Raw genomic sequence first — 26,247 nt, 5'->3', positions numbered from 1 at the left:
TACAGCACTGTGGTGAGGAACTAGTCTACAGAAGGCTCCGTAATACTACCGTAATTAGTCTGAGGGCCAACCAAGCCAAAGCCTTATCTGTGGATATCAAAGGAGACAGAGAGAGATTCAGATGTTTAGTTCCTCTCTCTCTTCTACGCTCTCCCCCGCTCTCTCTCTCGGTCTTCCTCCCCCCCTCTCTTTTTCTCCCCCATCTCTAACTGATGACAGTTCCCTCTCTTCAAGTGCCGAGGGCCAATCTGCCTCTGAGGAATTGACATGTGCTGCCAGTGACAGTTTTACCACCGTTATATTTTTTCTTTTATTTAAATAAAGTGATCATGAACAATCTACCATGTGATTACTGGCGTAGAAATATAGCAATCCTTTACATCTGAATCAAAACCTCCCATCTGCCATTATACTGTATATCCTATTTTTTGCCAGAAAGACTGTTTATTTTGCAGGAATGGCATTGCTAGGCTTTTCGTGGGCAAGATAATGATAAAGATAAACTGAAGGGAAGGGAAATGTTTATATGGAATGTGGCTGGCTGTTTGTGGCTGGTTATTTTGGGGTGGTGGAAACGTCAGGCAGGCTGGCCGAGTTTGCCCCTGGAGGTTTGAGAGCTGGCACTTCTCCCCAGTGTACAGTACACTGAACTCTACAGCTGTTTTCTCACTCTCTTCTTTATCTCTCTCTTTCGCTTTCACTCACTCTCCTTTGTTCTCCCTACGTCTATCCCTCTGACATTTTCATCCACACACTCCCTCATTCTGGTCTCCTTTTGCTCTGGGCTCGTCCTCTAAGGCTCTCTCGCTCCCTCTTTCTTTTTCTTTCACATTCCATCTGCCATTTCACTTGCTTGCTCTCTGTATTTCTCAGTCCAACAATTCCACCCTCCCTCTTCGGTGTTCTCTCCTCCTGGCAGGCTCTCTCCTTTCTCCTCGCTCTGTCTTTCGACAGGAGGCTGGGTCAGTCAGGCTGCACTCTACTGCAGCTGTCTTCTACCCCTGTGGAAACAAACATTTGGATGAACCTACATGAACGTTTTATATAAACCCTACGTGAACCTACTGAACCCAGATGACTCTTCTAGAGGAACACCTGGCCACCTGAATACCCTCAGCTTGGTGGACACCGAGTAAGCTCAGACCAGTCATCATCGTCATCGTTTTCATCACCTTGTTATTGCACTGCTACCATGAAAACAGCTGTTAGTACTGCCCTCATTCAATTGCTTAATTATAAGTTGCTCCTGCCCTCCAAACATAATTAGGACAGGTAGCTAATAGCCGTCCTACTACAGTTTTCTCCACAGGTCAGTTTGTTTCCCCCTTTTCATCAGGTACTACTTCCAGGATGGGTAGATGTTTCCTGTCTATCTCCTGCTTCATGTTCACTCCCCAGTGCACCGCTGACAAACACAGGACTGCCTGTGTGTGTGTCTCAGACTCCAGTGATGTTGCCCTGCAGTGCTAAACCCCTCCTGGAGTGTCTTACTTTTATTTATATCCGTTTATCACTCCTGAAACAGACTGTACCGCCCCTCGCACGGTGTTACAGCCGCCAGCATGCTGGGAAATCCTAATCCCAGTTGCATATACCTGCCATCTGGGGCAAGATGCAAGAGTAACAGGCCTGTCATTATGCAAAATAGTCTCGTAACTTTGTTTTATAAGGGAAGAATCGGTGTCTGAAACTGAAATTGTCTGAAACTGTGTGATGCAACCACCATGAATTACAATGGTGTAGCTGTGGAGCAATGGAGTATCAACTTTAAGGTTTCTCTGTTCTGTATCTCCCTCTAAAGTAGGGCTGGAATTGCTAGGGTCCTCACGATACAATATTATCACATTAACTGAGGTGCCAATGCGATATGTATTGTGATTCTCACAATTCTATATGTATTGCGATTCAATACTGTGATTTTTGGGTTAAACATATTGCTCACCGTGTCTGTTGCAGAGAGCCCTGAGAAAACAAGTTTTGATCAGTCATGGAAATAAAAGTGCTGAAAAAGCGAATTGGGAATGGGGGGGATACCTAGTCAGTTGTACAACCGAATGCCTTCAACTGAAATGTGCCTTCCGCATTTAACCCAACCCCTCTGAATCAGAGAGGTGCGGGGGGCTGCCTTAATCAACATCCACGTCTTCGGCACCCGGGGAACAGTGGGTCAACTGCCTTGCTCAGGAGCAGAACGACACATTTTTACCTTGTCAGTTCGCTCCCTATTTAAAACGAAGATGGAGAACAAGCTATTGTTGGTGCAGCTACAGTAAACTAGCGGCAAAATAATATTGTGTCGTTGTCAAAGCGATACGATATATCGTCAAATATAATATACAGATTTGTAACTGTATCGCTCTTTTTTTTCTCCAATACTTTTAAAGCTCCATCTTTCTCTCCCTCCCCTCCCCTCTCTCTCTTAAACGAGCAGGGCTGATGATGCTGTTGTGTCATGGGGAATGAATGTTGGACAGGTTCCACTGTGGTGAACCCAGCTTAGCAGGGATAAAAGATCTGTTGCAGAAGCTTTTCCCCCCTCCTAAATCCCACATCACAAACATGTGTGCCATATTTTCCCCTCTGTTTTGTTCAGATCCATCAGTTATTACAGGGTGTGGAAATGCGTCTTATGTTGATTAATGGGTTGTTCTTTCCTTTGTTTTGTGATGATTGGTATACCTATAGTCTAAACAGTGTTTATTAATCTGCACCTGCACTCACTCCCTTCCTCAGCTACACCTCCACATTTAGCATAGGGATCAGCAACACCTTCTAATTGACCTGTCATAGGATCATGTTACAGTGAGTCATTAAGCTGGGATAACTCAACCTGGCTCAACGAAGGACCCCTGGGAGAGTGGTGCATGTGCCTGAATAGAAATGAGTCGTCCACACACCAGCTCCTTTCCCCCTTCCTTTCTTTTCTCTCGCCTTCTCCTCACCCTCCTCCCACTAACCCGGGCTCGCATTTCTCTTTCCCTCCGTTTTAGCCCTGTCCTCCCTCCCTCCCTCTCTTCTCTCCCCCTCATGGAGAGAGGGGACAAAGCAGTGGCTGAGAGAATGACTGAGTGGTGACAGCACCGTACTCGGGCCAATAGAGCGCTGAATAGGGCCATCAGAGCCAGGCTAATCTGGGCTGTGACACATGACCATTGTGACAACACACACACACACACGCTGCCACTGACAAACAAGCAAGCAGAAAGCAGATGTACACTCACACCAACGTATTCATGCACACGCTGTTCTTCTGTCTCACACACACATCCGGCCCAGCACATCAAGACCCCTCATGTAAAGATTATTCATGATAATTAAGAGACTACAAGGTGACGACCCTGTCCCCTACCCGTTTATCTTGTTGCCAGGAAACAGATGTGGTGCTGCTCTATTGCTGGTTTCACTGTAGCACTGCCAGTCTTGGATGGGTGGGTCCAGCACTGTAGCACTGCCAGTCTTGGATGGGTGGGTCCAGCACTGTAGCACTGCCAGTCTTGGTTGGGTGGGTTCAGCACTGTTGCACTGCCAGTCTTGGATGGGTGGGTTCAGCACTGTTGCACTGCCAGTCTTGGTTGGGTGGGTTCAGCACTGTTGCACTGCCAGTCTTGGTTGGGTGGGTTCAGCACTGTGGGTGGTGTGGTTGGAGGTTATGGGGGAAGAGTTGTGTGTGTATGTGCATTGTACATGATCGTGTATGAGAAAGTGTGGCTTCATTCGCCTGTCTTTGTATCTCTGTATATATATGTGTGTGTGTGTGTGTGTGTGACTGTGTGTTCATTAGTGTGTTTGTGCGTGTGTGTGTATCCTGACTAGGCCCAGTGCCCAGCCTGAACAGGTGCTGGTCTGGTGCATACTGGAATGTGTTCAGAAGCCCAATGGGCCAATGGGAACAGGGCCAGCACTGCAGGAGGCAGCACAGCTAACTTTTAACACTGAGCTACTGTTCCTAGCTGGGGCAGGAAAATATTAGCCAAATCATGACATGTTACTAGCTATAATCATACCATTTTATTAGTCTTGCAATTGTATTAGTCTTAAATCGTGACTTAAAGCTTTATCTTTTTCATTTTACAACCTGTACATTTCTCATATTTTGTCCTAGGAATTCTTTGTTCCTACTTTGTCATTTTACAGGCTTCATTCACTGATGATAGTGGCATAATGTATTCAGGAGACACTCTGATATGGAGATGCTTTTTGAAGTTAAAGTCTAGAAGCCAATGGGATTGTCTGTCATGATGGACCCTACTGCAGAATGTCACATCTATCCATTCATAGTGCTGGCGCCCGTCTCTGTCAGGGCTGGGAGACGATCGGGACAGACTGTTGTCAACCATCCACAAAGCAACTCTGTCTGCTACGATCCCACAGAGCTGATTCATCCCAATGACACACGCATGCATGCATGCATGCATATATAGACATGCACGTACACACACACACACACACACACAGACACACACACACACACACACACACAATGGCTACAGCCACACAGAGACAGACACAGACACACACACACACACACTGGCTACAGCCACATCTAACAGACGCCAACTCTGTCATGGCAACAAAGCCTCTGTCATTCTATGTGGCTGCCATCCCCAGCTGCATGTATTGTCTACTATAGTCTCCCTCAGTATAGCACGTATGAACACCCTGCAGCCCAGCCTGCTGAATACAACGCATGCATTATACCTGTCTCTTATACACATCTAGATGTGTATAAGAGACAGGTGTGTGTGTGTGTCTGCGTTGATGGGTGTGAATGAGACTTTCTGATTGTATAGATGAGCTGATTGCTGCTGTAATTGGCCAGTGTTTTGGGTGCTGATGCTGAAGGGGGAGATGGGGTCTCCCTCGTAATGAAGGAGAATATGTGCGCGTGTGTGTGGCTTTAGTTGTTTATGGATGGAAATAATTACCGCAAATTATAATGTGTGTCATGGAGGGACAATATGAGAGGGAGAGGTTGGGAGAAAGAGGAGGGAAGGAATAGAGTGGGAGAGAGAGAGAGAGAGGTAGGTAGGAAAGAGAAGGAATGAGAGAGTGTGTTGGAGAGAGAATGGCTTTTGCTGCCTTTGATAGGCCATGAAATGAATGAACACATTGGATAGAGTTCCATAACTTCATACCTGTCAATGGAATTCAGCTCATCACAATTACCGGTAGATAGGTGTGAAAATGACACTTTCAGAAGTGCCTGAATAAAGGAGGCTACTTGTCTTGTTTTAAAGGTGTTGTCACTTATGAGTGTTGTGAGTGTTTGAGATGGTAACCGGTGTGCGCTCCTCTGCACTACTCCATCCAAATCCTTGATCTGTGGTCGGCTCACGTTCTGTCTGTCAGGTGTTCGGGTCTGGCTCTGACTAGGGCTGTTGCGGTGACCGTATTACCGCCGCACCAGCAGTCATGACCGCAGACAAATTCCCTGTGACCGCTGGTCACGGTAATCCCAATCCAAAACTGCGCAAATGAATGGCGCTGATGGGTAGCCTACCAAACTGGCTAACGGCCCTCGTTAATGGCCTGGTACCAAGCGCTCTAGTGTCCCTATAATCACTCTCTAAACACTTCATGATTGAATTTGAATATTCTGAATGAGGACAAATGGTGATGGGAGTTAGAGGTCCTGTTTCTAAAGGCAAAGAGCGAGCAGCTGTTAGGGTGTAGAGGCCCTGTGTGTGTGTGTGTGTGTGTGTGTGTGTGTGTGTGTGTGTGTGTGTGTGTGTGTGAGAGAGAAACACACAGGATGGAGGGAGAGACTGCAACTTCTGTTGACTAGCGCTAGACTAACTACTTGCTCGTTATTTGTCATCCCTTCTGATTACAGAGTACCTGTCTTGACTGAATCAAACCGAGAGAAGCTAGCTAACTAGGCTAATTGAGGCTAGCCATAATGACTTCTCACCATCCTACAGTTATCCTACACACAACAACTCCATTCKGATTATAGTGTAAATAGCAGCCTACCTGTTGGCTTTTGGTCGTTGTAGCCTTTCTTTCTCATTTCACTTTTAATTCTGTCATTTTAATTCCATTTTCCATTGATAAACTATCTCCTAACCTTCTTACTACACAAGCAGAGCAGCAATGGAATTGTCTCTGTCTGTCCGCTGGAAGCACAACCATCAGAGCGCATGCCTTTATTAGTCACATCATGCAGTACTTGTGGTTTTCTAAGTGATTTCTAAGACATTCCCAGGTTTATAGGCCTATCACAACAAAATAAATAATTGATTTTATTGTGATGGTGAATGCTATATTAAATTGATTTATGTCTTTTTAAATGTCGATGTTCAAAAGGCGCCTTAAACATGTTGATGTTAATTAACGGTCAATTACCGTGAGTCCTAGGTCAGACTGCTTTGATCACTGTCTGTCATTGCCCCAAATATCAAATATCGTACATTGTCAAACACACACACACAGAGTAGAAGGCATGGTTTTGGCTTGGTTTTGGCTTGCGTTGACTGATCAGAGCTCAAATGGATGTAGGATTTCAATGTATTATATCGCATGTCTCTTTTTTGTGCTCCTGAATTATACATCCATGCATCTCTGTTACACATTCCAGTGTAGTAGATTATCATGATGGTATTTTATAATACATGCACAGCTCCCCCTGTTGTGTGCTATACAGAGACAAATCACAGGCTGTCCTCAGGAATGGTGTGGAACATCCACTGTCCTTATCTCCCCCCTTTGACCTCCCACCTCTGAACTTCAGTCGACCTGTCACACTGTGACAGCAGGGGGAACACTATGATGAATCTCGTGTTTTTTCCCTTCTTATCGCTCTGTGTCAAAGGTCATACTGTCACTTATTGTCCTTCCCCTTTCCGTGTGTGTGTGTGTGTGTGTGTGTGTGTGTGTGTGTGRGCGCGCTTCATTAAACAGTAGCAATCTTCCTCCTCAGCTGGTTGCTCTTTGAGGTAGCAGGTTCCAACAGACACACACGCATACTCTTGTACATGTATTGTTTTACAGGACTTGTGATGTAATGTTCTCCCAGGTTTATGGACCATAGTGAGATCTGATGAACACTGCCCAGCCCTGGATCAGAGCGGTTGATGAACTGCCTGACATTAAAGAGATGGACAGCTATAGACTGCCAACCACTACAGTATAATAGCCAGTAAGAGACTGGGGGATGGAGGGAGATGGGGTGTGTTATCTTAGGGTGTATATAAAGCAGATATGAATTGTGATTTGGATTGTATTGAGTTCACCCATGCTCATGCAAGGTTACTCACCGTGCGAGGTTAGCTTGCTGAACTAGCTTCACTTCATGTCCCAAGCGTCAATCTCTCTATGAGCAACAGGAGCACAGAAAAGAGAGCGAAATGTAACTTTCAGTGACTCCATGTGACATGAAGGTATAGTGGAAAACAAGGGGTCTCAACGTAAAGAACAACAGGAAAAACTCTGGTGAACAGGTGTGTGATTCAATCTGCACTCTGTCCTTTGTGTCTGAGAGAGTGGAAGAACAAAGGGGAGCGCGAGAGAGAAAGATCAAGAAATTGTGTGTGAGAGAGAACAAGAGACAGAGAGAGGGAGGGAATGACAGAGAGAGAGAATGAAGGAAGGGGAGATAAAGAGTGCAATATAGAAACCCAAATCAAAATCAAAGTTTATTGGTTGCATACACAGTTTCGCAGATGTTATCGCAGGTGCTCATTTTATGCCTCGAGCTCCAACAGTGCAGCAATATCTAGCAATACAATAACTATACACACAAAATCAAAAAGTATAAAAAGAACAAGAAATTAAGACATCACACACAAGCTGTGGCCTCCTGATTAAAAAAAAAATGAACATATCTTTTTTGGAATGAGCAGACCGTTTGGCAGTGTGCTGGAGGGGTTTCCTCACAGAGGTAATATAGCCTCGGCGTTGTACTATGTATCTAGACTGCTGCTCTTCACTTTTAATGGGACTGCTCTGGTGAGACTAACTGCTTTCCCTGTTCTAGGGGTTGACATGGCAACCAGACACTCTGTCTGGACTACGGGAGATGAGAGGGGATGTCCCTGCTCTCCTCCCTCTGACTTTGAAGAGGAAAATGAAGAGGGAATTAAACTGGGAAAACATGTAATTGATGTGACGTTGAATAAGTGTAGCTGCTATTTTGAAATAAAATGAGCTCTTTGTTCCCAGGAGTAAGTGTGCGTGTGTAACAGTATAACTTTAGTACGTCCCCTCGCCCCGACCCGGGCGCGAACCAGGGACCCTCTGCACACATCGACAACAGTCACCCACGAAGCGTCGTTACCATCGCTCCACAAAAGCCGCGCGCTTTTTTAACACTACTAATACGTTTCAGAGCAAGTGACGTAACTGATTGAAACGCTACTAGCGCGTACCCGCTAACTAGCTAGCCATTTCACATCCGTTACACTCACCCCCCTTTCAACCTCCTCCTTTTCCGCAGCAACCAGTGATCCGGGTCAACAGCATCAATGTAACAGTATAACTTTAGTACGTCCCCTCGCCCCGACCGGGCGCGAACCAGGGACCCTCTGCACACATCGACAACAGTCACCCACGAAGCGTCGTTACCCATCGCTCCACAAAAGCCGCGGCCCTTGCAGCAAGGGGTAACACTACTAATACGTTTCAGAGCAAGTGACGTAACTGATTGAAACGCTACTAGCGGTACCCGCTAACTAGCTAGCCATTTCACATCCGTTACACTCACCCCCCTTTCAACCTCCTCCTTTTCCGCAGCAACCAGTGATCCGGCTCAACAGCATCAATGTAACAGTATAACTTAAGTACCGTCCCTCGCCCTGACACGGGCGCGAACCAGGACCCTCTGCACACATCGAACAACAGTCACCCACGAAGCGTCGTTACCCATCGCTCCACAAAAGCCGCGGCCCTTGCCAGAGCAAGGGGTAACACTACTAATACGTTTCAGAGCAAGTGACGTAACTGATTGAAACGCTACTAGCGCGTACCCGCTAACTAGCTAGCCATTTCATATCCGTTACACGTGCGAGTGATGGCAGGTTGAGTGTGATTATGGGATTGTTTGTGTTATCGCTTCAGTCACAGACGGACAAGTTTCTGAAGCTTTCTCCTCAGTTTATTAATTTGTGTTTGTCTGCGTGTGTGTCTATTGTCAGTGTAGCGGGCGACTGAGCTGTTATCTGGTCTGTGAGTCTAAATGAATCTGCATGCTGTGTTTAATCCCGTTAGCTGTGGTCACGGTTCCACTTCTCACGTGAAGCAACAGGACACACACACACACACACACACAATATTTATCTGCTTGCCTGTTTGTACATATGTGTGTGCTAGGGCTGTCCCGACTAAAAAAAATCTTGGTRGACCAAAACCCGTCTGTTCTTTTGACCAATCGATTGGTTGACATGTTTAAACGTGTACTTTTTCATATATACACACCCTATGTGTTTTTTAATAAAATCAACTATATGCAAACCTTAACCTGACCCAACTATTCTCCTCCAGCTCCTAATGGCTGGTAATAGGCTACACAAGGAGTTGGCAACATTTCTCATGTGGAATGCTAATTTAGCTTACCATTTCTACCTATCTGCATGCCAGTTATGGTTTTCATATGCACATTTTTATGAAACAGTTTAATTTAATTTATAATAATGTCTTGATATCTCAGTCATTGTCATGTGGTTTTATAAAAAATTCTATCCAAATCTAAATGAAAATGATACAAACCTAAAAAGTAACTTCCATTGCCAACTATGTGAAAATAGCCTACCTGAAGCCAACAAATAAAAACATTGCAGCCTGCAGGTAGAAAATATCCTGATTAAATATGAATATGCTATAAATCGCACGCTGAGTGGTTATCGAAGGGGAGAGCGCTGGGAAGATGTTTCAAATACATTGAGGAACTATTGTGATTCTCAATGGATGTAAAAACAGACTTAGTTTGCCTGCTGTTTGAGGTGAAGAAAACATTACTTTGAGAAGCTCCGCAGGTCGTTAGTGGTGGTGCGTTAAGCCAATCAGAAAAACTATCAGATCCCCAAATGAGCACATCGCTATGCCTACATTTGCGCGCAGCCCAGGTAGCCTATAGGCCTACTTCTATGCGCGCGCATCCTTACTCAACACTGACACGAGCGCTCCAAACAAGACACTGACTAAATAATCAAAACTCGTAAATGTAATGAAATAAACCAAGTGTAGCATTGGTTGTTTCCCCCGCAAACAATGTGTCCACTCCGACAATGAGAACACGTAGACTGGAATAATAATATTGAACGCATTAACATAAATTACCGTAACCAAAGTAACAAACGTAGATTAGAAATGACATGTAATTTAATAAATGTACGACTGGTGGTAATGGGGGAATTGATATACACTGACAAATCAAATGCAAACAATTCACACAAGGAAGTTGTGAAACAGTGAATGTGCATACATTGGCAGGAGAGAGCGCATTCTGGAGAGAGAAGTGCATTGTGCATCTGGGCGCATGGTCAATCTGACGTCTGCATTGGCCATGCAGTATTTACGGTGATTATGGCCTCAGCAGAAGTCAGGGCGTTCATACTTCTTGCGCTTTGCAGAGCTGTTGTCGAGGACCTGAGTTTGTGTTTATACAGGATGCACCGCCCCCACCTACCGTCAACAAATCATGTCAATGTGGAGCTATACAGAGCCCTCCACATCGTTACAACATTTTGGAGGCACATGGCGAATGAGCTTGATTTGCCCTCTGCATGCCTCTGTAGGTCCGCATTTACGTCACACCTCCATATTGGCGCCTCCTACCACATTTGTGGATCAAACATATTGGCTTTTTCTAGGCCTCCGCAATGGATTAGTTCACTGAGATGGGAGCATATATATATATATATTTATTTGTTACTGCTCGACTCACAATCTCTGTCGACCAACAGTCTAACGACAAAACAGTCAACTAATTGGGATTGGTTTTCATTGAGCCTGGTCTCCCAGTAGAATCCCAATAGTACCCGTAACTCATTCCAGCCTGATGGGTAATCCGCTTAATACTGCTGCACATTGATCCTCATATCATTTCTAATCAGTACAATCACTCACAACTAGCTTTGTATTGGGGACAACAAATCAATTTTGTCTGCGCACGTTTCTGCAAGTGTGTATCCATGTGAGCGTGCATCTCTGTCTGCGTATATGTGTGTACGTTTCTGTGAGTGTGCATGCATGAGCCCTGCCCCATGTAAACCACACAGTGTGGTGCTGACTGACACACACAGTGGCCTGGCAGAACACACACCTGAAGGTCACCATCAGTTAGACAGGCCTCCTTTGTGTGTGTGTGTGTGTGTGTGTGTGTGTGTGTGTGTGTGTGTGTGTGTGTGTGTGTGTGTGTGGTTTTCTCACAGTGTGTAGTGTGTGTGTGTTTCTCACAGTGTGTAGTGTGTGTGTGTTTTCTCACTGTGCGTGTGTTTCTCACTGTGCGTGTGTTTCTCACTGTGTGTGTGTGTGTGTGTGTGTGTGTGTGTTTCTCACAGTGTGTGTGTGTGTGTGTGTTGTGCGTGTGTGTGTTGTGTGTTTCTCACAGTGTGTGTGTGTGTGTGTGTGTGCGTGTGTGTGTTTCTCACAGTGGGTGTGTGCGCGCGCCCATGAGGACTCTTATCTTCTCTTATCCCAGTTCATCAGCATCATTCTATATAAATCCTCTTCCAGTTCAGTTACAACAGACATATCAAAARAACAGATCTGAAGCTGTATACAAAGCAGATTCATGACAGTTTACTCTGTAAATAGAGACTGGGATAAAGAATGTGTCCSCAGCGGAGAAGGACAAGGACATAGAGGGGGAGAGGGAGGGAGAGATAGAAAGCGCATAGATTGCAGCCTACAAATATGATAAATGCTATGGCATTATGTTACAACGATATAGAGGTATTCGGTTGGCGTGTGCCTGCCTGTATGCGTACATGCTGTAGTGTGTGATCTCCATGTGAGTGTTGCAGAGTCAGGGTTGGGGTAATGATAGTGACRGCTGTAATGACTTGACAGAGCCCTGTGCTGCTGTCATAAAGCTGTACAACAGGGAGGAGTATGGTCCAGAAAGTGCTAACCTCAGGGTCTGTCATTACACAGCCCCCACACACACACCTGGCCAGTGGACACAATGTGCTGCTGTATTGCTGTGCTATAATCAAAGTCTGGCAGAGAGAGAGAGAGACGCTGTGTCATACTCACCATAATGACCCTTCAGTCTCCWGGGCTTGTGTGTTTGTGGAGCTCGGGTTTTCAGGGCCGATCCCTTCAGTGAGAGACAACACACACACAAACACACACCGGTGGCTCCACTCTGATCATTGACCTGGTTGGACATGAGAGACAGTCAGAGGTCTGTGGCTTAGTCAGTCAGTCAGTCGTCTGGGAGAGGTTTAATGACTTAGCTAGGGCCTTTCATCTGCAGACCTATGGCTCTGAATGACTCTGCTTGGAATAGGAGAGACTGGGCTGTGCAGTGTGCATGCATGATTTAGGTATGTTTGTGTGAGAGAATGTTTGATAGTGTGAGATTCAAGATGGTGCCGTTTCTGGCGTGTGAGTGTGTGCACTGCGTATACCAAACAGGAACAACTTCCTAATATTGAGTTGCACCCCCCCTTTTGCCCTCATAACAGCCTGGATTTGTCGGGGCATGACTCTACAAGGTGTCAAAGGCGTTCCACAGGGATGCTGGCCCATGTTGACTCTAATGCTTCCCACAGTTGTSTCAAGTTGMCTGGGTGTTCTTTGGGTGGTGGACCATTCTTGATACACACGGGAAACTGTTGAGCATGAAATATCCAGCGGCATTGCAGTTCTTGACACATGGTGCGCCTGGCACCTACTACCATACCGCGTTCAAAGGCACTTAAATATTTTGTCTTGCCCATTCACCCTCTGAATGGCACACACACACAATCCATGTCTCAATTGTCTCAAAGGTTGAAGAAGGATTTTTAAGCCGTTAAATCCACTTCATCTACACTGATGGAAGTGGATTTAACAAGTAACATCAATAAAGGATCATATCTTTCGTCTGGATTCACCCGGTCAGTCTCTGTCATGGTATATTCAGGAAATCTTCAGGAAACAAAATGTATAGTGGTTCTTGGTTGAAGCTGTGAGTTCTGCTACACCACAGGTCTGGGGTTTGTGCAGGCTGCTTCTGCTTTGACGATGCCAGAGAATGTCATTCTAATGACACGGTCCAGTCTGCAGCRCGCAGCCAGACAGCCTGCTGCTCACTAACTAACGATAAGCTATAAGCCACTGCACCCTCTGCGCCATCATGTCACACTGTCACTGCAACATGCTAATACATTTACTCTGTCTGTCCCCAGTACTCTCACACACCTGCCTCTCCAGCGTGTCTCTTCTCCTTCACTACCACTGATACATATAAGATCTGGATAGATTGATAATGTATTGCTTATACCCATCAAATGTTGTCGGATCAGTGGTCGTGAAGGAAAGGAAGTGGTTTGAGACTATTGGGACTTGCCATGTTTTTTTCCCATGATGCCATGTTCTGTTTTGATGTGTCTGACTTACGTTTCATGTTCATGCTTGTCTCATTCATRGTGCTTTAATCATTGATTCATTTTGCTTTTGTGTGCTTTTTTTACGTTTGTTTTGACATGGGCTGTTTTTTGTTTGTTTCCTCTGTCCCTTTTCTGCATGTGCCTCCACCATAGCTTTGTACCAATGGCTAGAGGCTGACCGCCAAGGCAGGGACCCCGATACAGCAGCCGCAGGTAAACTCCACCAACTGAATCCCATGTAGGGGTGTACAACTCTCTCTACCTTCAGATACTAACTTGTATAGTGTCCCCTCTCTCCCCTCAGATACTAACTTGTATAGTGTCCCCTCTCTCCCTTCAGATACTAACTTGTATAGTGTCCCTCTCCCTTCAGATACTAACTTGTATAGTGTCCCCTTCTCACCGTTCAGATACTATTGTAATGTGTCCCTCTCTTCCCTTCAGATACTAACTTGTATAGTGTCCCCTCTCTCCCTTCAGATACTAACTTGTATAGTGTCCCCTCTCTCCCTTCAGATACTAACTTGTATAATGTCCCCTCTCTCCCTTCAGATACTAACTTGCATAGTGTCCCCTCTCTCCCTTCAGATACTAACTTGCATAGTATCTCCTCTTCCTTCATCTCGCCCTCCTCCTTTTTCAGACCCTCCACCTCTCCATATCTATCTTTCCATATACATCTCGCTCTCTCTTCCGGTCGACCCTTCCCCGGTCATTGTATGTGGGTCAGGTTCTCAGAGCTTGTTATTCTGAATCAGTCATTCTCCTCTGAAGTGGGCTGTTTTTACCTTCTTCCTCCTCCTCTTTCTCTTATGAAAGAGTTTTACCAAGCTATTTCTCTCTTCTCTCACTGTTGTTTATGAGAGTGGAGGTTTGGCTTTCTCCTCTCTCTCTCTCTCTCTTTCTCTCTCCCTTATTTCACGTGTGTGTCCTGGTTTAACTTTGAGAGACAGAGTGAGTAAGCGAGATGGAGAGAATGAGTAAGAGAGAGAGAGAGTGTCATTCGAGAGGAAAGAGGTTTAGGCCCTCTCCTCTCTGTCCTGTCCACTCCTCTTTGTCTCAGCTAAGGGCCTTAAGAGAGTTTAGGCATCCTTCACTTGCCAGCTCAGATCACTGCACCTCCACACAGACACTGAAACCAGGAGCTAACCCACTGGCACTGCAACCCACAAGTCACCTAGGCAAGAGATGGCAGGATAGTGTGTGTGTTTCGAGAGCAATGGAGATACYGAGACAATATAAGAGGGCAGAGTGCTTAACAGCAGATGAACATCTTGGCATTGTGTTTACATGCTAAAGACATGCTATCCATTTAGCATTGGATATCTGGAAAGTCTAGCGTTGGAAATTCAAAGATTAACACACACACACACACACACACACACACACACACACACACACACACACACACACACACACACAGAGAGAGAAAGAGACATCCCTCTGGAAGACCGAGGTTATCCAGCTGTAACCTTTGTTTTTTTCTCTCGTCTCTACATGACAGAGTGGGAGAGTGTTCACCAATGCTGCCAAAATGTCAAATTCCATTTGCACTATTCATCTCTTATCACACACACACACACACACACACATACTGATACAATAACACTAATGCCTAAAGCGTTAACCAAAGCTCTAGCTCACGTCAGCCATCAGTATCCATCAAAGCAGTGCAGGTTAAGGCTTGTCTAACATCTCTACTCTTCCATCTCCTTACATTAACTCAGCAGTGTGTCCCGCATCTCACCTCGTTCCTCCCCCACACAGCCCTCCGGTGACGAACCGTTTGTGTGTGCATGTCATTTCCTTGTTTACTAGTATAGGAGAAGAAGATTGCAATGGTAACTGTCCACGAGATTGTCCCGCTACTACAGCAAACTAAATCAACAACATGTACATCTTGTGTTGTAAACCCTGTAACCTTCCGAGCGGTCTTACTGATGGTGATGGACTATTCATCTTACTATCTCTGCAAAACGCACCACATTCATCTGAGAGAGTTGCATTCACCATGGGAGTGATCATTGTTGTCACATTTAAAGCAATCCCTCTGCTCCTCCCGCCGTTCTCCTCATCCTTCCACGACCCTCTGACCTCGCTCGCATCATCAAAAGGCGRGGAAACGGTCATCACGATCGATACGACCCCGGCCCATCTAATGGTTCTTTTCACTTATCTGAAATCAATGGGGGTTGGTCTTCCTGTTGTTGCTGTAGTATTGGAGACCTGGTCACTCGCAGTTAAATAAATAGTGTGCCTGGATTAGCGCTAAGATTTAATGGCCGACTAAGACTTATTTGTAAACKGAGTTGATTGGAAGCAACAGTCAACAGTTGGACAATCATGATTATCGCTTGTTAGTTTTGGTATTGAACCCCAACAAAGAGACAATGTCTGTAGTAACTAGGTCATCTGATTCCATACTAGGAAGCTTCAGAGAAGGCCCACGGTAGTGAAGGAAATGGATAAGACTCGATTGCACACATCTTATTACAGCTTAGCTAAACTAAGCTAATGACACGGTCCCAGCTGCTCCTTGCTCAGTGGACCTGATGTTGTAGTCAGTGCAGCTGTCTGACACATGAGCCAACATGGTCCTGCTTATACTCCATTAGACACACTGCTGCCCCATTAAATACACACTGTTACTTGTGTAGCATTGAAGCTTTTAGCAGCCTAGCATAAAGGCTGGGGATTAATGATGTAGATGTGTTGTTCACTACACCTTGCTGTTTTACACATGAGGCTGGCAAAGTGAGGGGAACCGGAACAAGAAAGGCCGGCAAGGGGAAATATTTATTTGTGTGTGTGTGCGAAGGGGGAGTGGAAAGCTTCGTAGCACATCTGTTGACAGATAGGAATTCCAACTATGAGATATCCCAGAATGCTGTACAACATACAGCTGTGCTCATTCTTGTTTTCTTCCTCCTTGTATTCCCTTATGATGATCTTTGATCCCCCTCTTATGCGCGCACACACACACACACACACACACACACACACACACACACCACACCACACACACACACACACACCACACACACACACAACACCACACACACACAACACACACACACGTTGACACACACCAATATCTTTAGTTGGTCAACTTGGTTGTCCAGAGACTTGACCTCTTTCTCTCTTTCTCTCTCCCTCTCTAGGGGAGAACTTTGAGCAGAGCCCCCTGAAGAGGACGTTCAAGTCTAAAGTCCTGGCCCACTACCCTGAGAACGTGGAGTGGAACCCTTTCGACCAGGATGCTGTCAACATGGTGGGTGAACCATCGCTGAGCTCTGAGCCAAACTTGAGTGGTGAATGGATGGATGGAGGGACCATATTGGAGAAATGAGGGCAGGTTTGGGGGGTAACTGATAACTTATAATCAGTTACATGTAATCTGATTACGGAAAAACTGTAACTATAATCAGTTATGTAACTGGCAAGAAAAAGAATGTAATCAGATTAGATACTTTTGAACAACTAGATTACTTATTGGATTAGTTTTAAATTCAGAAAGGATGTTTGTGAAAAAATACATTGATACTTTTCTGTTTTCTCAATGACGTTCATTTCAGCATTGAAAAACAGGATGCGTTTTAGTTTGTTCCACATGAGCAAGTCTGACCACAAGTCAGAGACCACACTATATGTGTTTGATGGATCCTTTTGTCTTCATCTAATGCCTCTTAAGGGGAAAGTAATCCAAAAGTGAAAGTAATCAGATTACATTACTGAGTTTTAACCCAAAAGTTACTTTACTTTAAATGTAACGGATTACATTTAGAAAGTAACCTACTTAACCCTGACTGAGGGGAGTAGAAGGACAATAAACAGACTCTATTCTATCTAATGAGTGGCCAGCAGGGAACCAAACTGGGTTGGAGGAAGGAATGGATGGAGGGATGTTATTGGGGAACTGAAGGAGGATAAACGGGGGCTATTGACTCTAACAATACCCCAACTAGGCACTGAAAGGCCTTTTAGATTGTTTACAGGGGAAAGGAAGGGCATGCTAGGATTATTCCAACCAACGCTTTAGGAAATAACAACACACACACACCATTGGAGTAGAGGGGCCCATGATTAAGACACAATGCAGTGCCTTCTCTCGAGGGTATCCTGGGTAATGGGGCGAAGGCACCAAATCCCTTCTGTCTCTATGGATTTACCCAGGGGGGGTTGCAGGCTGCGCTACATGGACTGTGGCTGCTTTGCTGCAGTTTGGGTTTCAATTGAGTTGTTTCGTGTTGTCGGGATGAGGGGAGGGGAAGCGTGCCAGGGTGGAAAGTAACTTTAGGGGAGGGAATATCTGATAAGACAAATCTTTATATTGTCAAATATCTGCATTCATGAGAAAAAAAGGGAAAAGTTAAGATGGTGATGATGCAATTGTATTTGTGCTTTATTGGAATTTATAAACTGGGTGGTTTGAGCCCTGAATTATGATTTGGCTGAAGGCCATGATATATCAGACCGTATACCACGGGCATGACAGAACATGTATTTTTACTGCTCTAATTACATTGGTAACCAGTTTATAATAACAATAAGTCTCCTCGGGGGTTTGAGATATATGGCCAATATACCACTACTCAGGGCTGTGTCCAGGTGTTGCGTCGTGCCTAAGAACAGCCCTTAGCCGTGGTATATTGGCCATATACCACACCTCCTCGGGCCTTATTGCTTAAATAACCCGTACACTGCAGGAAATGAAAAACCAGAAGACTACATTCATCATGTATTGAGCCACTCAAGACCTGTCATGGAAGGGAGTGCCAAAGGTCACGCTGACCTGTCGCTCAATGATCTGGGTCCACTGACGTGTAAATGGTTGAGGGATCATATGTTTGTGGTGTCTGTGTATTTGTGTGTGTGTGTTTGCCTAGCCCAGCATATTGAGCCGCAGTAGAGGTAGCTGACATCGATACCTGTCCCTCAAGTCCCTGTAGAGGAGGTTCAGGAAGCGCTGGGTGTCGGCTGACCGCTGCCTCTCGTGATGCAAGGTCACTGTTTTTCCGTTGGCGTCGGCCATTACGTCACACACTGCCATCAGAACCGCTGCATTATTAACACCGGGTTCTCCGCTTACGTCGGCACGGAAACGACGGCCCATTGGGCGGTGTGTTCCAAGCAGTTCCAGGTCTGAAGTGCACCTATGAAGGCTCCGATGGCAGAACCATTCTGAATCTCAGCCCTCTCCCTGCTTGCCTCAACCTAACCCCCTTTATTTACATCTATAGTATCTCCATTTCGCTCACCATCCATATCCAATTTCCAATTCTCCCTTCATTCCCCTCCTCTCTCATCTCTACCCTCTCTACCCATAGGGTGACCTTAGTGTAATCACGCTTCCTGCACCTTTGGGCCTAGCAACAAAGCCCTTCTGATGATTGCTTTTCACATCCCAATCCTTTTCGCATAAATCCCCCCCTCGATTATTATTTATTTATTTATTTATCTCTCCCTCTGTCTGTCTCTGTCTGTCTGTCTCTGTCTGTCTGTCTCTGTCTGTCTCTGTCGTCTGTGTCTGTGGTCTGTGTCTGTGTCTGTGTCTGTCTCTCTGTCTGTCTGTCTGTCTGTGTCTGTCTCTCTGTCTGTCTGTCTGTTTCTGTCTCTCTGTCTCTGTCTGTCTCTCTCTGTCTCTCTGTCTCTTCTGTCTCTGTCTGTCTCTCGCTCTGTCTGTCTCTGTCTGTCTCTCGCTTCTTTCTCTCTTTCTCTCTCTCCTCTCTCTCTCTCTCTGTCTCTGCTGCTCTCCTGTCTCTGGTCTCTCTGTCTCGTCTCGTCTCTCTCTCTGTCTCTCTGTCTCTCTGTCTCTCTGTCTCTCTGTCTCTCTGTGTCTCTGTCTCTCTCTGTCTCTCTCTGTCTCTCTCTGTCTCTCTCTGTCTCTCTCTCTGCTGTTGGCACTAATTCGATTTTCTTGTTAATCGGGCCCTGAGTCAGGTGTGTGTGTTGAGAGTGTGCCCAAGGATATGAGTGTGTGTGAGAGAATAAGGAGAGCTGTGTGTGTGTGAGAGAGTGCCCAAGGATATGTGTGTGTGTGTGAGAGAGAGAGTATGAATGTGTATGTGCTTCAGTTTGTCGAGCTTATTGCTTCATAATCATCAGTGCGTCACTCACCCAGAACCCCCACAATTCCCATGTCCGTGCCGGAATAAGGGGTTAGTTTAACAGGTGGGAACATTACCTAGGATTATCCATGAATACTGTGAAATGTTCTGCTAGGACTTCCGAAATGTCTATCGGAAGTCATTTTGAGCCTAACGACAGAGCTGAGGCCCAGGTTGATGGCCCCAGACACCGTTACGGTTGACAGGAGGACGGGATGACATTTAAGCCTGGAGCCTTCACTGTAAACAGTRGACAGTGTCTGCTCCCTTTTGTTAGAACAGGAAGAGAGTTTTGAGGTAGACTTCAATGGAAGTGTGTCAATGGGATTAGATGGAGTCACTTGTATGTCTATGCAATATGTCAGACAGTGTTGAGTTGTTGATACTGTATAATGTGTTTCAGAGCAGTGTTGGTTGAGGGAAATGTTCTCCAACATGAATGCAGAGTTGTACTGATGATTGCCTGTCGATATTGATGTTTCCCCGGTTTCAACCTTTAGTAGGTCGAAAATGTGCAGGTTAATGGGATGTTGCTCATTAGCACAGATGGGCCCAATTGTTGCAAAGGGATATTAGAATCCCTTTGTCATCTTCAACAGGTTTCAACTCCCTCCTTTCCAGGGAGGAATATTTTCTCCTTGATCCGTATGGTTTCATGATATTTCTTGGGAGAGAAGGATTTGATTTGGAAGCGTAGAGAATCTCATTTCTGGGGTAGAAAATGCAGCATTTCGGGTGTTTTTCATTTGCCTCTCGGTTTCCACACAGAACCGACAGATTGAGGTGGTGTGGGAGTTATTATCTTGTCAGTAGTGATCAGTTGAAACCATGATTCACTCACCACTCTTATAATCCATTCCGAACAGAACATTGGCCAACTACAGGGCTGTTCCTGTTTGCTTGTTTATCTGTGTCAGCGACATGGGTTAGTTTGCGTGTGTGTTATGATTCATTTTGTATTCAGCTCAGCTCTGCAAATCAACATAATGGAGATAATCAGCCGTCTTTTATTTCATGCTGGCTGCTGTGTTGCTGACTGGGCTGCTATCAAAGCAGATTCTGCTGACTTGATTAGGGATGCGACTCACATACACATGAATGTAGATGTACACACACCCACGCAGTCTGGTACATGCAGTCTCAGTAGTTTCTGATGTAAGGCCTCTGCGTTGGTTCTGTCAACTATCTCAGTTATTAACACCACATTAATAATCATCATTATTGTCTCTCTCCCCTCCCTCTCTTTTCTCCGTAGCTCTGTATGCCCAAAGGCCTGTCGTTCAGGACACAGGCAGACAGCCGCGAGCCCCAGTTCCACTCCTTCCTGATCACGCGGGAGGACGGCTCTCGCACCTACGGCTTRGTCCACACCTTCTACGAGGAGGTGACGTCGCCTCAGATCTGCTCGGCCATGCAGACCCTCTACCAGATGCACCAGGCAGAGAACCCTTCCTCCGCCACCCCCTCCTCCTCTTCCTCCTCCAGTATGGACTCTCTGGCTAGCAGRCTCGACGAAGCAGATTCTCCYTCMTCATCCTCGTGCCGGTCGGCGGCGTGCGGCGGCTACGACGCGTCGCGGGACACCCTCTACGTCTCCAAGGCGTTGTGTCTGATCACGCCCATGCCCTTCATGCACGSCTGCCGCCGTTTCCTGTCCCAGYTGCACCGGGCCGTCACYGCCGCCTCGCCCCCGCCCCTCCCRCTYGAYAGCTACGTGCACAACATCCTGTACGAGGTGCCCCTGCCCCCTCCGGGGCGCTCGCTGAAGTTCCACGGGGTGTACGAGCCCATCGTGTGTCAGCGTCCTGGGCCTGGGGAGCTGCCTCTGGCTGACTTCCCTCTGGGCCAGACCTTCACTCTGCTGGGGGTAGAGAACCTGGTGCAGCTGTTCAACTGTACCCTGCTGGAGATGCAGATCCTGCTCTACTCACAGGGTAAGGGATGCTTATTATACATGCACACACACACTCCTCTCTGCCTCTACATTCCTTGGCAGCAGGTTGTTGAGTGGGGGTTGCTTCTACAGCCAGGTGGTATGGTGATGACAGATACCAGGTTGGGGGATGGTTCGGATAAGTCATTCCTCCCTATTCCTCAACACATCCACTCAGCTGGAGCCAATGGAACATGACTGACTGTGTCATTACTGGGGTGTAATCTGTGGTCCAGGCCTGTCCTTGACTCCCTGGCCCAAATGAGTTTAGGATTAGACTACTGTAATCTGGGTGGGGTAGAGAGCTATTCCTCTCCCTGGGACTGGAGCTCTGCGGGTTGACTGACTGGACAGCAGCAGGGTAGGGGCTGGGATTAGGAAGCATGGTCAGTCAAAGGGCAAATGGCCAGACAGACAGTAGTCTGTAGACGTCAGGCCAAGACTGACTGTATCTGCCATAGACTTCACTGTAGAATACAGTAGACTAAACTACAGGATACCATTATCTGATTGGCTGAAGACTGTGGCAMAGAAAGAGACATTGAGAGAGCTTCTTGTCTGTTGAATGTTTGATTGGGTGGTTCTGGTCCATTGGCGTCCTTTGTAATGGAAAGTAGTCTTGCCTAATGAATTAATGGGTTGTGACTTCCCATTAAGTGGCTCTTGATTTGTTTTAGAGTTGATGGAGTTTAATGTCTCTAATGTAATTATCTGTAATGCATGGGAGTTCATTAGTTGAGTTGATGGCAGTCAAACAAAGGGACTCCACTTCTACTAGCACCATGCCATTTCTGTCTGCTTGAGAGAAAACGACAGAGACGGGCCTCCCTCCTACCACTCCTCTCATCCACCCCTCCGCTCCCATCCATCCCCACTCATCTGTCCTCTATCCTTTGATGGGAAATMATCTCCCATGTTTAATTTATTAAACCAACTGTCAGACGGAAATCGCTCCTGAAACCGAATGATTCACCTCTCATTCCGAATGAAAAAACATTCCAGTAACGTTTTAATGTTCCTKATTTTTCACCGGGAAGCGTTGGCGGCATCCCATTTATCTCCTACCCTGCGTCACGGCTGCTAAAAGGCATTCTAATTCCTCTTTAATAAAAACAATGTGCTTGATTTGCCTGGAGGCGCTTTCATGGAAGGGTTGATGCACGGAAACTGCATCTGTAACATGTTCTGTGGATGGGTCCCAATGCACCCTATTCCCTATATTGTTGACTACCTTTMACCAGGGCACATTGGGCTCTGGTCAAAAGTAGTGCACAATATATAGAATAGGGTGCCATTTGGGATYCAGCATGTGTGTTAATGTGACAAGGTTGGCCATATGTCCTCCTTGTCTTATATGATCCATCAACAACRAATGAAATCATGACAGACGGAACCTYCACTCATTGGCCGAGACACGGGAAGGAAGTGGCAGGCAGGCGTTTAGTCCAATCCTGCAGCTCAATGGAGGGCATGGGTCTGAGATGTAATTAATAATATGATTAATCACTATTTTATATTTTAGTCATTCTAGGGTCTTTTTCTTGATCAAAAATGGGTTTAGGTGGTGGGTGTGGCAGGGGCGCAGTTTTAAAGCGAATTTTTGAGGCCCCGTCTTGGCAGTGTAGAGACTTTGGCATTTTGAAGCAAATTTCCTACACGTCTACACATTTCTCCATGGAGCTAAGCATTTTTTGTAATAAAAAAAAAACGAGTTTCCTGCAATTCTAAACAAGTTGACATGCAGTTAAGAGAAAAGGTTGCAGTTTTAAAGCAAATTTTGTCCAATTCTATGCATTTTGCGATGGCTAATGCTGTGTTCTTTTGCTCAAACATAATAATAAAGTGTATACTGCTAAAATCATTCTTTGAGGATCTTTCAATTCTCCCTGACTTTTATTTCGGCGATTGTTAGTTCTAAAAGATTATATAATAAATAAATAAATATACAGGTCCGTTATCTTCTCTACGTTCGTTATATCTGGGTTTTAGTCGATTAAGTTGACACTGAAAGCACTTATCCATCCTGATAATTAGGCGACCAGAATAAACGCTTAGGCGGCCCGCCCAAGGATTTCAATAGCAGACAAATCCCTGCATTCATCCAGAGAGACTTAGTCAAGTCAGCGCACACAATAAGGTGGTTGATCAAAGACATACTGTTCGTATGAAAATGAGGGGACTTTACACCATGTCTCCTTCTCCCCTCTCTCTGTGCTGGGAGTGCACCTGGTTTCTGTTGTTTATCATTGTTGGCTTGTCTCTTCCCTTCTGAGACTGTGTCTGATAGGGACCAGTCCCAATGACTGACAGTTTCACTATGACTTGCCTCGTGTCATATGTTCAGCCTTGAAACACAGATGCCGATCTTTGTCTCTTCCGTTCGCATTTTCCACTTGGCCCCAGCAGCATTGTGATCAACTGTATCTATATTGGACGTTTGCAGATGTTGACAATGCAATGCATTCCCCTATTTATCAAGCAATACTATACAATATTTTACACGTAACCTTCCATTGGAAAGCAGTATTGGAGGGTCTTGTGAAAGTTGAATGACCCTGTTGAATGCTCTCGCATCATCTCTGCCTGAAATCATCTCCCACCGTAGTTCAGCTGACGTCAACATCGGACGAGAGAATAATATTATTCAGTTTTGGTCACTCTTATTTCCCCCCCTCACCCCCTATGCGCTTTTACAGGGTGCTTTGATGTTTTTCGTGTTGGGGAAAACTGGAGTCTGACATCTCTGACGGGTTGAATATTAAATTGGGAAGAGCTGGTGTCAAATCAGCACGGCCTATGTGTTAATGAAGTCTGTCGAGACGCAGTGTTATCATATTGAATAAGGGGATACACTTATCGTCACATAATACAATCYTAACCGCGAATGAGAGGGGAAGGAAAGCGGGGATAGAGTTGCTGAGACATGAGTAAAGTACCATGAATCATCCTTTTGATAAGAGTCACTCTTTCGGGTCTCCTGCGTCACAGAGCAGGCTGTGTCAAGTTAAAACCCTCGGCACGCAGCGTCTTGTGTGCATGTATTTGGTAATAAACTGGGTTAGCCTCATTTTTTGTGATCTTATCTCCCTTGTTGTGGTTCTAATTGCTCAGTTTGTTTCAGAGAGAGACTGGGTTTCCCACAGGGAATGCCAAAAAGGCATGTTCAAGCAATTGACCCCATGGTTGTTGGCAGCACTTTGAAGTAGTTACCGGTAAAATGATTGCCAGCGTTTCTTTGGTAGACTAGAAGCCGAAGGGCAAATTGGTGCATTTATGCTATACAAATACATGGGTGTTAGTGTACTGTGTAGTTTCCTTTTATTGTATGCATTGCTTTAGTGAAGTCATGTAAAAGTCTCGCGTTTTCTGCAGCTCTTCTAGGTTTCCCCTCATACATAGTTGAGTATTGCAGTGTGAGGGGTTTGTCTTGTGTACGGTCAGTGTGTTATTGTACGAGTGTGTGGGTGTGCAGTGCACCACAGCTGAGCTAGCAGGTTTACTCTCACACTCTCTTTTTAGTTCTGTCTTTCTCTCGGTTTCTCCCACTCTTTCTCACTCCGTCTCACTCTTTCGCTACCACACTTTCTCTGTGTGTTGGTCTTCATCTCATTTCTCTGTCTCCCTTTTCTTATCTGGGATCCAATCGTATAGTGCGTTACTGTGATTCTCAAACCACGCCTTCACAGTGTCTCTAAAGGACTCTCGTTCCATTCTCTGCGTGTCCTGTGTCCTGTGGCGCAAGTCTTTTATCAGGGTATTGTCACTCCTCTCTATCGCGTGCGTCTTTTAGTTTTCTCATAAATATCCTATAAGTAGGAGCCGCTACAGATGCCCCTCCCCCCACACATACACCTTTTCACACCGCCCCCCCCCTCCTTCGCTCCATTATTACGAGTCATCTCCACGGGAGGCAGGATGGCGGGTGGGGTAAGTTATGCCCCTCTTCAGTGTGAGATGTATAACGTCCATTACAGTTGCACCTGCAAGCACCCCTGTCCTGTTCCTAATGACTTGTTTGAAGCCAGGCCTCAAAATTGAGAATTCGAGGCGCCGACAGTGGCTAATGGACACAGGTGCTCCTGCAGTGTGCGCGTGCACACACACACACACACACACACACACACTGATTAATGGCCAGGTCTGGTGGGCTCTCTGCACAGCGTTAGTGTTAGCGTGTTATTAGTATGATTAGTCGCACATGAGACAGAGAGGAGGAGATGCTAAAGTGGAGCTGTTTTCAGCTCTCTGAAAGAGCATCTGGATCCTTACAGCTACTCTGTCTAATACACAGTAACCGACCATTGGTCTCAGGAACAGAGAGAAGATGTCGCCAGTCTGGATCCATGCTCTGTATTGGAATATATTGTGTGTGCAGTGTAATGTTCAATGCACCTGTGTTGGGCGGGGGGGGGGTCGATTTGGGAATCGAGAGAGGGCAAATTAGAGTGTCTGTCCATGTGTCTGTAGGAGAGCGTCCATCTATGTGTGATACGCATGCGATGGTCTGTGTGTGTTTATATCTGAGTGACAAGGTGGTCACTTGCAGACGGACTTTGAGGAAAGGTAGATGCACACAGACTCTCAGACACACGCAATATAAAAATGCTAGCAGACGGACTTTGAGGAAAGGTAGATGCACACAGACTCTCAGACACACGCAATATAAAAATGCTAG

The 26,247-nt window shown here is 45.8% G+C and overlaps 1 protein-coding gene across 1 annotated transcript in view; it reads left to right on the top strand.

Moving 5' to 3' along the window:
* LOC111955998 (DENN domain-containing protein 5B) overlaps nucleotides 1-26,247 on the top strand; it is a 74,854-nt gene that overhangs the window by 24,709 nt on the left and 23,898 nt on the right. The window contains 3 exon segments of the mRNA XM_070434340.1: nucleotides 13,686-13,745; nucleotides 16,694-16,803; nucleotides 20,895-21,595. Coding sequence (XP_070290441.1) covers nucleotides 13,686-13,745; nucleotides 16,694-16,803; nucleotides 20,895-21,595 — 871 coding nt within the window.

The sequence above is a fragment of the Salvelinus sp. IW2-2015 genome, linkage group LG3 (genome assembly GCF_002910315.2).
Source record: "Salvelinus sp. IW2-2015 linkage group LG3, ASM291031v2, whole genome shotgun sequence".
NCBI classification, from domain to species: Eukaryota; Metazoa; Chordata; class Actinopteri; order Salmoniformes; family Salmonidae; genus Salvelinus; species Salvelinus sp. IW2-2015.
This window is presented reverse-complemented; position numbering and strand designations above follow the sequence as displayed.